Below are 15,721 nucleotides of genomic sequence, written 5' to 3'. Positions count from 1 at the left end.
TCAAAATCCCTGGCTATCTCTGGTTCATATCTCAGCATCTACAATATATTTATTATGCTGTACAAAACCTACCCTGCATTCTAAGCATCCTACTATAACCACAGTCTGTAAACATTTTGTACATACATAGAGATCCCTTCTCTCAGTTTCCCATTCCCATTAAGGAACTTACCACACTTTCTGTCATTGTTCCACTGCCCCTGCTTCCTACTGAACGGATCCCAGGATCTGCAGACATTCAGTACATAGCACTCCACGTACCTTTCCCTCCCCCTGCATCTGCTTTGTTCCTTCCCCTACTAAACTTGCACTCAGACCTCTGTTGCTCCCTCTGCTTGCTGTAAGATCTATCCCTAGCTGTTCCGCTATCAGCCCAGATTTCTGCTGCTTCTGCACCCTATATGCTACCAACACTGACAACTCAAGCGGGGCAATTTCCAGAGGAAACTCACCCTGTCTAGGATCCAGCCAGTATCTCTTGGCAGGCATTATAGCAGGCATTGCATTGTGCATGTGCCATGAGGAATCTGTCTTCCCTGCTCTTATTGTTGACAGCTCTTCTCTGGGTGAACTGTAAGTACCATTTTAACATCTCTCTTAGCCTAAGCAATTCCACTGTGTATTCTGATTATTTTATAGAGTTTTGAGCAGTTGTAAATAGCACAGGCTAGTTTTGTATCTTCTTTTTATCTCTCCATTAAATACACATTTTGTTGAGTTACCCCAACAGCAAAGTAGGGAACTATTGCAAAGCTTATTGGGAAAAATGCTAAATTAATATATACATCCATTCTAGTTAGTAAGCCGTTAGCTGCTGACATATTGCCAACAAATCAATCACACTAAATCTAAATTAACGCAATTAATTTCTTTTAGGACCAAAGTTCTATAAATCTTAATTACCATTTGGGATAATAACCTGTGTCCATACTATTGATATATTATCTGTAAAATACAAATTTTAAAAATGTTTAAAATCACAATTACAAACTATATTTGTGATAGTGATAGGGTGTACTAAATATAAACACAATGTCCAACTTGCAGCCTTCCTTATGAGCACATATTCTAATATATAATAACAGGAGTAGCCTGCCTTGTCAGTAATATATAACCTAAAAAAACAGAAGTAATCTATGGTGCTAATAGCGCATATCTTAATACACAGTAGTAACCTCTTGTGTTATTACAGGTATGAATAAATCTATATTGGTGGCAAAACCATCCTATTTTTTTTGGATAATTTTTAATAGTTTTTTTTAATTTTTATAGTTTTTAATTGACTTATGGCGTGATCATCCATATTACATTCATAATAAAAAGAGATGTAACCTGATGTGCTGATAGCATGTATCCTAATTAACAAGAGTAACCTGTGATGCCAGTAGCAAATATTCTAATAAACAAGTATAACCTGTGATATGTATAAAGCACATATCCAAATAAATAGGAGCATCCTATTTTGGAAATAGCACATTTTTATTAACAGGGGTATCCTGAGTACCAGTAGTACTTATTTTTTTATAAGCAGCATTCTGTGCTTAATAAAAAAGGAATAACAAGGTAGCAATAGCATATATCCAAATGAATAGATGTAAACTGTGCTCTCAGTAAAACATACAGTATCCTTATAAACAAAAGCATCTTATGTATATATATATACTGTATATACGTCAGCACACATTTGAAAATGTGTCATGTGCTGCACCACCATCTAGTGGTAAAGGTAACCCCAAAAGTGTGTGCAATTATTGTGTGGTATTAAAGTATGTTTAAATTACACACAAAATATTTTCCAGCACATAAATAAACTCTCGGTGAAATATAAATTTACGCTATGTATTCTTGTAGTGTAAATAAAAACCGAGGATCAAAAAAAGTCACAAATTTATTACAGTAATATTATTATTGTTGAACTTGCATAAATACAAGTCTAACAACTTCATTCTGTTACTTACATAATTAATGTGTTAAATATATGATGGTTTAACTAGCTGTGTGTTCTGTAAGGACCTATGAGTAATCAGACTATTATAGGATAACATAATAACAGTTTTTTGAATGTGCTATTACTAAAACTGATTTCAGCCTTACTTGAAAAAATGTGCTGAGTTTGCCATGAGATGCTCTTCCTGAGGTATATTTCAGCACTTTATTGCTTTTGCTTTTATTCCTTTCACCATAAAAAATATATTTTTGCAGTGAAAGATCAAAAATCCTTTTCCCCGGTACTAGCTGTGTGTTCTGTAAAGACATATAAGTAATCAGACTATCATAGGGTAATGTAATAACAAGTGTAAACTTTGTACCTATTACTACCGGAGTTATTACGTTATAATGCCCCCATAAGTGCTTTTTCTGTAATGTAAACAAACCTTGCCATATAATGCCAAATTAGCCTCGGGGTCTTATAGTGTGTAAGCCAACATCTTATAGTGTGTAAGCCAACATCACTGGTGTTGTGGCTTATAGCAACCAATCAGATCTTTGCTTTTATTTTCTAACTTGTAGGTGACTGTTAAATTCTAATCGCTGATTGGTTGCTATGGGCAGCATCACCGTTGATATTGACACACTGTAATAAACATGACCCTTAGAGCAGGGGTCCCCAACCTTTTTTACCCGTGAACCACATTCAAGGGTTAAAAGGGTTGGGGAGCAACACAAGCATACAAAAGTTCCTGGGGGTTCTAAATAAGAGCTACAATTGGCTATTTGGTAGACTTTATATTGACGGTCAGTCTATAAAAGGCTCTATTTGGCAGTACACATGGTTTTGATGAAACCAAAACTTGCCACCAAGCCAGGATTTCAAAAATAAACACTGTCTTTGAGGCCACTGGGAGCAACATCCAAGGGGTTGGTGAGCAACGTGTTGCTGACAAGCCACTGGTTGGGGGTCACTAAACTCGAATGTTTACTTATTTATAAAAAATTTAGAATAGAAAAAACTGGATAAAATTAGACAATTAAAAAGACTTGAATGCGTCTAAATGGCTAAAAATCAAAATTCGACAATTTGCCAGATTTGACTTGCCGAGTTCATGTAGAAATCAGTGGCAGAGGTCCCTTCTCTTTCCTTGAAGTTATTTTTTTTGTCTCAAAACGTAAGAGATTTCGCTGGGTTTTGTTTGAAAATCATGACTTTTTTGAACTGTTGCAGCGACAATTCGATAAAGTCTGGATTTTCGCGCGTCAATTTGAAAAAGTCAAGTTTTTTTCCGACTTTTCTTGGAGCAACTTTTCTGAGCGACTTCTTTTATTATATATTAGACACCTGGGAAAATGAGTTTAGTCAAATTTGAAAATAAAGAAATAATTAGTTTTAGTAAATTTGTCCCTAATAATGTACATTCATATTTTAAAGAGTAGTTTTTAGTGTCAGTATCACTGTATTTATGAATGGGCTCATCTACTAATGGTACAAGTAAGATTCAGGCCTATACAAAAGAGTATTTGTGTCTGGACTATTGTAGGGTGTAGACTATGATCTGGCCCTCGCCATTAATAGGTATTAAAGGACTCAGTAGTGCCTCGTCTCCCCTGGCATTTTCTAGCTTGCTTCTTCTGATAGCTTTGTGCCTTGCTCTAGCATGGTAAATACGTTTTGAAGAGTCAATTAATCCAGTTGTGTATCAAATATGTGTAAAGTAAGGCAACCCAAAACCTGCAGGAACACTGATATCCTTGTTTCAGTATGTAGTACACTTTTGGCCCACGTACCACCAGTTATAACATGCATGGGATTTCTGTGCTCTGAATATGGTGCCCAGGGGCGTCGGCTATATTCGGTGGTAGAAGCTAGTGGGAACAGACCAGTTAAAAAACAAGACAATTAAATTATTTAACTAAAGATATCATAAACAAGAATCAGACAAATGTCAAAGTAGACAGTTAATCAAAGATATTCAGGAACAAGGAGAGGCAAAAAATTGGGCAGAGGCATGTAGGAACAGACTAAGGACATAGAAAAGGAAGAAGTCACAAGGACTTTTAGCTAGGAACTGATTAATGCCTATTTAGGCAATAGTTGGCACCCAAATAATCTATGTACAAGTTACAAGTACACCATAACCAGCACCAGCTCTTGAATCACTGCTATAAATGTGCAAGCACAAGAAATTAATGTTTGTTATAAACTGGGAACCCTTTACATATATTAAATATTTTACTTCATTAGATCTAATTTCGATATTTCTTTATTTGGAGAATTCTTGTTTTTATTGTTCCTTGTTTTGCTCTCTAGGCTGCAAAGCAGCAGATTCAGAGGAACGATTAATGAATAATCTTCTAAGAAAAGACAAATACAATAAACTTATTCGTCCTGCCTATAACAATTCTCAGCTGGTTTCTATTCAGCTCCAGTTGTCTCTGGCACAGCTCATCAGTGTGGTAAGCAAACTGAGATCTCATTTTCATCCTGCTACATATATAAAAAACATTGTAGTTCAGGTGATTTTAGCCATGCAATAGCATAAACATTGCCCTACATTGTTAAAGGGGTTTCACGTAAACTGTTAGTATGTCCAGTGGCACTCAACAGTGTACCGGGCTCCCTTGGCTGGGGAGGGGGGCTATAGAGGAAGCAGACCCCACAGTCTTGGCTCTCCTGTCCCCATAGAATGGCCAATTCTAAACTATTTTTCATTTTTTTTTTATAGTTTTTGAATTATTTGCCACCTTCTTCTGACTCTTTCCAAGTTTCAAATGGGGGGTCACTGACCCCAGCAGCAAAAAACTATTGCTCTGTGAGGCTTCAATTTTATTGTTATTGTTACTTTTACTTGTTTTTCTATTCAGGTCCTCTCTCTATATATATAAGTCTCGCATTCAAACCACTCCCTGGTTGTAGCTGTCACTCCAGAGTCTTAAGAAGCAGCAGATGTGTAAGGCAAGGCCCAGTTTGCCACAGATAATAAAAGAGTTTACAAAAGATATTTTTTATCCCACACGACCATTAGGAATAAAGATGAAACACTGGTACAGGTTTGGGACCTGTTATCCAGAATGCTTGGAAACCGGGGGTTTTCCGGATAAGGGATTTTTCCATAATTTGGATCTCCATAACTTAAGTCTGCTAAAAATCATTTAAATACTGTATAAACCCAACAGGCTTGGTTTGCCTCCAGTAAGGATTAATTACGAATTAGTTGGGATCAAGTACAATATTCTGCACTTGTTTTATTATAACAGAGAAAAAAGAAATTAATTTTAAAAATTAGAATTATTTGCTTATAATGGAGAGATAGCCTTTCACAATTCGGAACTTTCTGGATAAGGAGTTTCTGGATAAGTGATCCCATATCTGTACTAAAATTGCCAGCTCTCTGTGTAAAAGTTTTTTCATTATTGACAAGCAATTAAAATATATTTCAAATGTTTTCATTTTTTTTTTTTTTTAATAAAAATGTGTGTAAATCATAAGGCTTCGTTTGTGGGTACAGTTATAGCATGCAAACTTTACTTTTTGGGCACAATGTGCCGCAATTCAGTGTTTTTTCAACTACAACTCCAGTCTCCAGCATAATAGCAGGGGTGAGGTGGTAATACATCAACGCAGTTGTGGCTAACAGTGTAAAATGTGAGCTATTGCCTGTAAATTTTAATGCCAATTAAATACAGTTACCCTTAAAACCTCTGGTGTCGGGATTTTGTCATTTACATTCCTGGGCATTAAAATGACATCTGCACCTGATCCTTTAGCTGCAATTAATTGACGCAGGAAGCAAAACTACTTTTGATTAATCTGAACAGACTAGTGGGGTACATTGACACTTTTCATTAAAATGTTCAAGTATAAGAATTAGCTTTTGTTGCAAGTAGCTTTAATGAATGATGCACGACTGCAGCAAAGTTGCAGCACTGCAACGGTGTTGCATGTAATAAATCAGTCCTATGGTCTGCTCTTTCTGCATAAGAAGTGTATTTGTTTTCAAAAAAAGAAAATAAATGACACAAATAAGCTGAAAAGGTGCAGAACAGGAAGCTGTAAAGTTTAAAATATTCTCACTGTTTTAGTACAGAAAAAGCAATGACGTGTATTTAAATGAAATTATGAATACTATTGAATTTAAAATGCATTACCCTCCTAATTACTTTCAGTACTGTGTCCTGCTCTCTCTCACAGACAATGGTTTTATTTAACAGACAGCAGTGTAGGGCATATCATATCTTGTTCATGTAGAAGTATAAATGGTAGATTTCCTGGTAAAGAGTAGATAATGAGTGTATTTACTATTATTATTATATGAATGTGCTATTCTTTTTTTTATTGAGGTTAAAAAATACTGCAGTGATAGAAAGAGTAATCCCCAATATTATGTTGTGTATAAACAGCATATTTCATTCAAACAGGCAGCTGAGAAAAGGCAATTATCTGCCTAAAAGACTGCCAAGCACATTATGAGTACTTAAAAATTCTGTACCTATTTAGTACTCCAAGCATAATGGATAATCTCCAAGCACTTATATTTACCTATTTGTGTCTGTTAGATACCCCTCCCATATAGATTGTAAGCTCTACGGGGCAGGGACCTCCTTCATCTTGTGTTTCTGACTCTTATTGCAACTGCACTTTGTATTTATTGTATTTATTGTTGTACTTTGTATTTATCCATTATCTTTAACCCCCTGTCTGTATTAATGAATTCTACTGTACAGCGCTGCGTACATAAGTAGCGCTTTATAAATAAAGATATACATACATACATTTGGGTCCATTATGAAGTAGTTGGTTACATATAAGATTATTGGCCAAATAAGTGTTTTAAGGAGGGAACAGCTCTTTCAAGGAGAAGGAAAGTCATTTTGGCATTTTACTGGCAATAGATTAGCCACATTAGTGCAAGCTAGAACACTATATTTATTCTGCAGAAAGTTTAACCATACCTGAGTAAAGAACTCTAGAAGCACCCTTGTTTGTTTAAGATAGCAGCTGCCATTTTAGCTTGGTCTCCTGTAGCTTCCAGGCTGGTAGTACTTTGATGAGAGGGGGAGTGAATTCATCTGAATTCTTATGGGAGGGGGAACAGGAGAAGGGAGAGAAGAGAGAGCTGTGCAGGCTCAGGCCCCAGGAATGAAGGATTTTTCTGAAAGAGGAAGTCTGATACCGAAGAACATGTTTACAAAAAAGGAGACAAGAAATCCTGTGTTTCTTTTGATAGAGGTTCAGCATTTCTGTGAGTGCTTATGGCTGTATTTACATTCCGATAAAGCTTAGTTTTTACCTTTCCTTCTCCTTTAAAGGCTTCAATGCTAGGCTTTAGATGTAAAACAGGTTTAAAATCTACAAGTAACACTGAAACGATGTTAGGTGGTAACTTACTGTGTAGGTTTGATTGCATGTCTACCTATCAAACTTTGTTATGTACAGATGTCTCACAATGGACTAGTGTAAAAAATGATCACCTGGTTGTACAAAATGTATACTTATTATGCTTGACTATTATGAAATAAAAATCTTTTTAGGGGTCATCTACTAACAAAGTCCCATAGCAGCTATAAAAGCCCCCTTAACTGCCTTGACCCCCCTCACTTCTCCCTTATCGCATCTCCCTTATAGGCAGCGTACCTGGCCGACATCTTCTTAGCAACTGAAGACACTTTGGGTCTCGCCGCCGACACGGACCCTGCTTGTGCATGTGCAGTTTAAAGGAGAAGGAAAGGCTAAGTCACCCCCAAGTGACTTACATGACCTACCTTGTACCCCGGGCTGGTGCCCCTGTTAGGAGAAAACAGCACCAGCCCGGGGCACCTGTAGACACCGCTTCCTCCTTCCTTTGCGCGCTGCTGCCGAAATCCGTGGGCCGGCGCATGCGCAGTAGAGTGAAAAGCCGACTTTAATGTTTAAGTTCGGCTTTTCACTCTACTGCGCATGCGCGCGCAAGCGAGGAGGAAGCAGGAAGCGCCGGCAGCTGCCCCGGGCTGGGGCTGTTCTCTCCGTACAGGGGCACCAGCCCGGGGTACAAGGTAGGCCTAACATTTTGGCACCCCCAAGTGACTTAGCCTTTCCTTCTCATTTAAGCAGATTTCCTGCTACCTCTAACTGTGCATGTGCAAACAGGATTTGTATCGGCAGAGAGACCTGAAGTGTCTTCAGTTGCAAATAAGATGTTGGCCAGGTACGCAGCTGCGCTACTTTGCTCTTTTAAGTTGGGGTTAGCGATAGGGACAGTTGTCAAACTTGGAAACTATGCGATAAGGGAGAGATGAGGGGGGTCAAGGCAGTGCTAGTTAAGGGTGCTTTTATAGCCTGGAGGGTATAGTTCTCCTTAAAGGCATGGAGAAGTAGATGTATTTTCTCAGAAAATAAGTAGTCTATCGAAGAGAAAGGGGATTTTGAAGAGCTGTATAAGACTAACAACTGCAATATTTTGTAAACCTGTTAACTTTGTCTATTTTTTTTACGCCAAATAGAACGAACGGGAACAGATTATGACAACAAATGTGTGGCTTAATCAGGCAAGTATTTTTTCTTTATGTAGACTGACAATTTTTACCATTATACTGATTGGGAGATGGGTATGGAACATATCAATGACAAGATGAACAAATGCTACAACAAACAAACAATATGCCAAATGTGTAAAAAAAATAACATTTTAAAAGAGCAAGTCTGCATAAAAGTATTGAAAGAATAATTTGCTCTGGATGTTTTGGCCAAGATAATTATCTGTGCTCAGGGGAATAGTGTAGCAGTGTTTCTGGGAAGCATCTTTGCTGAGAGCATTACCATCTGAGACATTAATGAGGGTCTAATTAGAGAATAATATCAGATCATTCTGCTTGTGGTATTCATTGTGCTGTGTCACTCTTACTCGCATAACTATTCTCAACCTCTAAAAAGTCTAATGAAAGATGAACCCCCTTTATGGTTACCTGATGACCCCACTTGCAACCTTTGGCCACCTTCAAGATACTATAATCTTGCAATGGACTGACTCCCTTGTCTACACTGAGTCATGCTCTTTAACTTATAGTATATCCTTCTCACATATCTCAGCATATCTGAGTTGTTTGCGCTAGAAAAATGTTGTGAGCAAGTAACCCAATAAACACACCTACAGAAAAAAATGAAAACTTTTGTGAAAAGCTGTTGCCTTCTTTGCTGTTACTACTTTAAACTTCTTACCCCCAGGAGTGGGTGGACTACCGTCTGACATGGAATCCAGCTGATTATGATGGTATAAAGAAACTTCGAATTCCATCTCAACAGATCTGGCTACCAGACATTGTTCTTTATAATAAGTAAGAATACATATGTTTTTTTTCTTGTAATAATCTATATACTGTATTTTCCATAGTTATACAGTAGGTGTAGAATATTACTAAGATCAGTTTATAAAATTGCCACTAATAAATGGCTTGATATGCAAGAAGACTAAAGGAGACATTTATTACTGCCATGGACACAAGTACAAGAACATTAAGGAGCAAAATACCACAATGCTCAGTGCTCCGGGTAATACGCTGGCTTCTTGCTCCACAGCATGGGCCTCTGCCAATCACTAGTATGGTGCAAAAAGTAGAGGGACTTTCAGGGGCCACTCATGTAATTATCACCCTCCATCTATGTTGCTAAACACAGGCAGCTCTTTACTCAGAACTTTAATTAAAAAGTAGTCACTGAACTTCAATCTAGAAGTTTGCCTTCACACACAACCTATGGATTTGTGCTTGTTATTTGCACTTTTCAGCATGTCCCTAGCTTTGTAAATGACCTCTTTGGTTATTTCCTTTCCAATGCAGTCCTCTCCAATGCAGAGTACTGCGATGCCTAAGCCAGCCCTAAGGAATGTGATGCCATCCACAATTATTTGTATCAAGGATATTGTTACCCATCATATCTTGTGCTACAGATTCTGATAATTTCCTTAATATTGTTTTTTAGATGCCAAATTAACTTAGAGAAGTGTTCACTATACATACATCCAGCCCTATACACAATGAAGCACAAAATACACAAATACACAAAAAGAGGTTGTGGGAGCACTCCAAGGCTAAATAAAGTATACAAATACAATGGAAGTGCAAGTGATCTGGCCAAATTAACTACAAACATACAGAAAGACAAAAGGGATTGATCAATGCACATTCCCTGGTCCCCTGTTTCATAAGTAAATTGTCTATTAGTTTCATGCTAGTGCATACAGTATATTGACAAGAAACAGGGGTTTTTAGTTACAAAATTATGATCATAAGATTGGTAAGCCACCATACCACGTCAAGGTAAACCCCGTATGGTGGTCCTATCTATTTACCTCTGGTCATATTTTTCAAAGGCTGGCACTCCCGTGCACTATTGCCATTCTTGACCTGGGGGCTGGTTTGAATCAGAGGGCTTAGTCACTCCCATGCCTTTTGCTTATATAGAGAGAGATTGCCTGGTTCCCCAGACCAAATCCTCCCCCGCTTGCGGCTTGTAGAGGAGAAGACTGCCCATTAACCAACACCCATTCTTTTTAAAGGCATAAGACCACCATTAAAGGGACGGGTGTGGGGGTGCTAAACCCACATGGAAGTTTGGCCATTCTTCCTGCAGAATTAAATCTGCTAAAATACATAAATACACAAAAAGAGGTTGTGGGAGCACTCCAAGGCTAAATAAAGTATACAAATACAATGGAAGTGCAACTGATCTGGCCAAATTAACTACAAACATACAGAAAGACAAAAGGGATTGATCAATGCACATTCCCTGGTCCCCTGTTTCATAAGTAAATTGTCTATTAGTTTCATGCTAGTGCATACAGTATATTGACAAGAAACAGGGGTTTTTAGTTACAAAATTATGATCATAAGATTGGTAAGCCACCATACCACGTCAAGGTAAACCCCGTATGGTGGTCCTATCTATTTACCTCTGGTCATATTTTTAGCAGATTTAATTCTGCAGGAAGAATGGCCAAACTTCCATGTGGGTTTAGCACCCCCACACCCGTCCCTTTAATGGTGGTCTTATGCCTTTAAAAAGAATGGGTGTTGGTTAATGGGCAGTCTTCTCCTCTACAAGCCGCAAGCGGGGGAGGATTTGGTCTGGGGAACCAGGCAATCTCTCTCTATATAAGCAAAAGGCATGGGAGTGACTAAGCCCTCTGATTCAAACCAGCCCCCAGGTCAAGAATGGCAATAGTGCACGGGAGTGCCAGCCTTTGAAAAATATGACCAGAGGTAAATAGATAGGACCACCATACGGGGTTTACCTTGACGTGGTATGGTGGCTTACCAATCTTATGATCATAATTTTGTAACTAAAAACCCCTGTTTCTTGTCAATATACTGTATGCACTAGCATGAAACTAATAGACAATTTACTTATGAAACAGGGGACCAGGGAATGTGCATTGATCAATCCCTTTTGTCTTTCTGTATGTTTGTACAAAATACACAAAGCTTGTTATACTTTACATATCACATATACAGTACATAACGTTTTCATACTGTACATGCATAGCTGGGCCTATCCAAAAAATATGATTATGATATAATATGCATATAAATGTGATAAGCAGTGACACAGTATCCTTCCTATAATTGCTTTCGCTTTGCATATAATTGTAAGGTTTGATATAATATCATATAATCATATATTCATGTAATTATATATTCATATATGCATGTATTTTGATACTTTGATACACTTTGATACTTAGCATATCATACTCCATTTTAGAGATGTATCTCCATTTTGTAACAGCAACCAGCAAGGTTTGAACATCCCATAATAAGCTGTTTTTCCCAAATAGTACCCTTGCACAACTTGCACCTGACAAAAACATAAGCCTTGAGAAACAACTTAATCTTATCTGTGCACTAACGCCTTTCTACTCCTTGTATCCTCCTTAAATTCCTGTCCCGCATTAGCCATCCTTGAAGGCCATCCTTGTAGATAATGAGGTTCTACTCCATCTTTATTTTATAATGATTCCTTTGTCTGTGCATGTACACGAGTGGTATAAATACTATGATCACGTAAGAATAAACTGGACAAGTTTGAACTTCCCTTGGAGCTGTGTCTTTCTTGTCCCCGTATATACGCCTTTGTCCTGGTAGGAGGGCTCCCACGGATTACTAAATCTAAGATCGGCGGTCAGGGACCTTACAATAATATTAAGTAAAAATGAAATGTATAGTACAAATAATATCCAGTGAATATTTATAGTAGACATAATGTACTGTATAGGAGTTCGAAGACCTTCAATAACCTTTAACTGTTAGTGATGTCATAGTACATTCACAAAGTCACATCACAGCTCAAAAATATTTCTTACAGGATTTTATATAACATTATCAATAGGGATGCACCAAACCCAATTTTTTGGGTTAGGCCAGACCTCCGAATCCATGGAAAGGGATTCGGCTGAATACTAAACCAAATCCTGATTAGCAAATACTAATTAAGATTTGGGAGGGCTAAATGTCGTGGCGCATGAAGCGTGTGTGTTTATGCGGTGACATTAACCCTTCCAAATCCTAATTAGCATATGTTAATCAGGATTCGGTTCGGCCAGAACCACGGATTCAGCTAAATCCGAACCCTGCTGAAAAAGTCCGACTCCTGGCCAAATACTGAACCAAATCATGGATTCTGTGCATCCCTAGTTATCAATCTAACTATATGGATAGTATTAAGATAGTAAAGGTTGCATTGAACAGGGAACTGCTAACAATGTGTAGCCAGCAAGGAAGATTTATTTGGAGAAATTCTATAAGGTTTATATTTATAGAAAAGTTATAGAGAACAAGGTTCTGCAATGTTCTTGTTTAAATAAGTACCATTCCATCCTCCTGGCAAAAAATGTAATATGATATTATTTTACATATAGAGAAAATGTTCGATTGGTGTTTAGTTTTTTAAAAGTATTCTGCACATAATCTACCAAATCTGCCACTGTGCCAACTTTGCTTAATATATTGTTACTACATTTCTTTTCCTAGTGCTGATGGTACATATGAAGTCTCCTTGTTTACCAATGCAATTGTTCAAAATAATGGCAGTGTGGCTTGGCTGCCTCCAGCCATTTACAAAAGTGCATGCAAGATAGAAGTGAAACACTTTCCCTTTGACCAACAAAACTGTACTCTGAAGTTTCGCTCATGGACTTATGATTACACAGAAATAGACCTTGTGCTTAACAAAGGCTGGGCCACTATGGATGACTTCACACCAAGTGGAGAATGGGACATCATAGAGCTTCCTGGAAGAAGAACCATCTGCCCCCTGGACCCAACCTATGTTGATGTAACCTATGATTTTATTATTAAGAGGAAACCTTTATTCTATACTATCAACTTGATTATTCCTTGCATTCTAATTACATCATTGGCCATACTAGTGTTTTATCTTCCATCTGACTGTGGACAGAAAATGACTTTGTGTATATCTGTGCTTCTCGCTTTAACTGTGTTCTTACTCTTGATCTCCAAAATTGTGCCACCAACCTCTCTGGATGTTCCCCTTATTGGGAAATATCTTATGTTCACTATGGTGCTAGTAACATTTTCTATTGTTACCAGTGTCTGCGTTCTTAATGTTCACCATAGGTCTCCAAGCACACACACCATGCCACCATGGGTAAAAAACTGCTTTCTGGATAGACTCCCCGTATTCCTCTTTATGAAACGACCAGAAAACAGTTCAGCCAGTCAAAAACTACGAAGCTACAGGAGAAACATGCAAATCGAATCTTTCCGAAACTCAAACTACTTTGTAAACATGACAACTGCAAGACCATGTGACCATACGGTCAACGATCCACCTGAGAGTGTCCGACATCAAGAATTTAGATACAGATATCCTAGAAAATATACCCCGGAAGTTCATGAAGCTATGGATGGTGTAAAGTTTATATCGGAACATATGAAAAGTGAAGATGAAGACCAAAGTGTAAGATATAACATTTTTAGAAAAAATATATGTACTCATTGTTTTGTTTTTTATGTGATAGGGTTTTGTTTCATGTATTAAATAAAGGGGTTGATTTATAATCAGATTTCCTCCATATGTTTCCAGACAGGATGTTAATTCTTTATTATATACCCTGCATGTGTTTTAGTGTTTTTCTCCTTTACTGGGAGTAAGTATATTGGAACTAGTGTCTTTGATATCTTGATCAGTTATTTGCAGTCTGTGGCTCATCTAGGCAGGCATTAAAGGAGAAAGAAAGGTAAAAACTAAGTAAGCTTTATCAGAAAGGTCTATGTAAATACAGCCATAAGCACTCACAGAAACACTGCACTGACTTCTCAGTGAAAAGATTTCTTGTGTCTGTAATTAATGTGCCAGAGACACGCAGCTCTCTGCTGTCTCATCTCTCCTGCTCCCCCCTCCCTCAAGAATGCTAAGAAATCACTCCCCCCCCCTTAGGAATGTGGATCTGAGCCAATCAGCAGGAAGCTGACTCATAGTCTTACTAACTGAGCATGTTCACTTGGTCTGGGTGTCTGTGCAGGAGCGAGGCATTATGGGAACTTTCTTTACACAGCTCAGCATTTTTTCTTCCTGTTTGGCTTCTAATTATCTGAACAGGTGAAATATGGGGAGACTTAAGGGCACTATTGAGAGAACTGAAGGTATGCCTGCAGCTTGAGATTAACTCTTTATTAGCCTTTCCTTCTCCTTTAACATCATTGTGCTGCACGGTGAATTGTTTATCTGGTACCCATGTGACTATAAACTCACCAACCAAGTATGAGTCTTAAAAGCAAGATCCCCAAGGAAACAGGGTATGAGAAAATTATGAATTTTATTAGTGTATCTATTAAATAAACATTGCTATGATTAATCACCATAATGGCTCTACACACAGGATATTGCACAGACAGATGTAACGAAATCTTTGTGCATTTACAAACAAGCAATAGGCACTGCTGCATTCAGAGATTGCTTCAGCATATTTCATTTAGCTCAGCCAATGCAGGAAATTTATAACCATGTAATTTTAATACACATATCTTCTCTTCCAGATAATTGAGGACTGGAAATATGTTGCCATGGTTGTGGACAGGCTGTTTCTTTGGATATTTATCATTGTGTGCATAGTAGGCACCGTTGGACTTTTCATGCAGCCATTAATTCAGAACCATACTCCACCTGACGACCATTAAAGGGCAATGAGAGAACGGCAGTAATATTTCTCCAATGTACCTTGGATGCTGCAGTGCTATTACAGACATTTTTTTTTGTATGAAATTATTTCTGGGGGGGGAAGTAATAAACATTTGTTTACAATTTTAATGCTGGAATTTTGCAACCTAGTTCTTGCATACATGATAATGGATTTTTCTCGAAAAGAAGAAGTATGCTGAACTAAATTATATGTAAAGCTACAATTTTTTAAAAAGTACAGTCTTTGATTGCAGGTTTTTGGTGTTTTCATTCCATTGAAATTCTAAAATCACTTTACATTTAAAAATGTTGTAGATAAAAGTAATCTAAGTAACTTTTAAACTGGCCTTAATGTTTTTTTTTGTCTTTTTTTTTAAATGATTTCCAGGGCTGCTCCTGCGATGAACCTTGCCTCAGGTGGCAGTGAACAGCCAGTTACCATGGGTGGCAAAAAGGTGCCTCGGGTAGCTTAGCTTGAAAAGCCAAATTTCTGTTTTTTAAAATTGAAATTTGGGTGTTTTAGTGCAGAGCGTAATAATGCTCTCTGCACTAGCGATGTGCCCCCCCGACCCGCTCTGAAGGGGAAGTGGGCAACGTCAGTCAGTGCTGATGATT

The 15,721-nt window shown here is 37.8% G+C and overlaps 1 protein-coding gene across 1 annotated transcript; it reads left to right on the top strand.

Annotated features, from left to right (window-relative positions):
* The first annotated feature begins 317 nt into the window (after nucleotides 1-317).
* Nucleotides 318-15,235, top strand: chrnb4 (cholinergic receptor, nicotinic beta 4). Its single transcript, XM_012966887.3, has 6 exons — nucleotides 318-573; nucleotides 4,247-4,392; nucleotides 8,416-8,460; nucleotides 9,137-9,246; nucleotides 12,937-13,885; nucleotides 14,965-15,235. The coding sequence occupies exons 1-6, from the start codon at nucleotides 519-521 to the stop codon at nucleotides 15,103-15,105; spliced, it is 1,446 nt and encodes a 481-aa protein (XP_012822341.1). The 5' UTR covers nucleotides 318-518; the 3' UTR covers nucleotides 15,106-15,235.
* The last annotated feature ends 486 nt before the right edge of the window (nucleotides 15,236-15,721 follow it).

Source organism: Xenopus tropicalis, chromosome 3, assembly GCF_000004195.4.
Source record: "Xenopus tropicalis strain Nigerian chromosome 3, UCB_Xtro_10.0, whole genome shotgun sequence".
Lineage (NCBI taxonomy): Eukaryota > Metazoa > Chordata > Amphibia > Anura > Pipidae > Xenopus > Xenopus tropicalis.
Note: the sequence above shows the minus strand (reverse complement) of the source record. Positions and strands in the feature narration are given on the sequence as shown.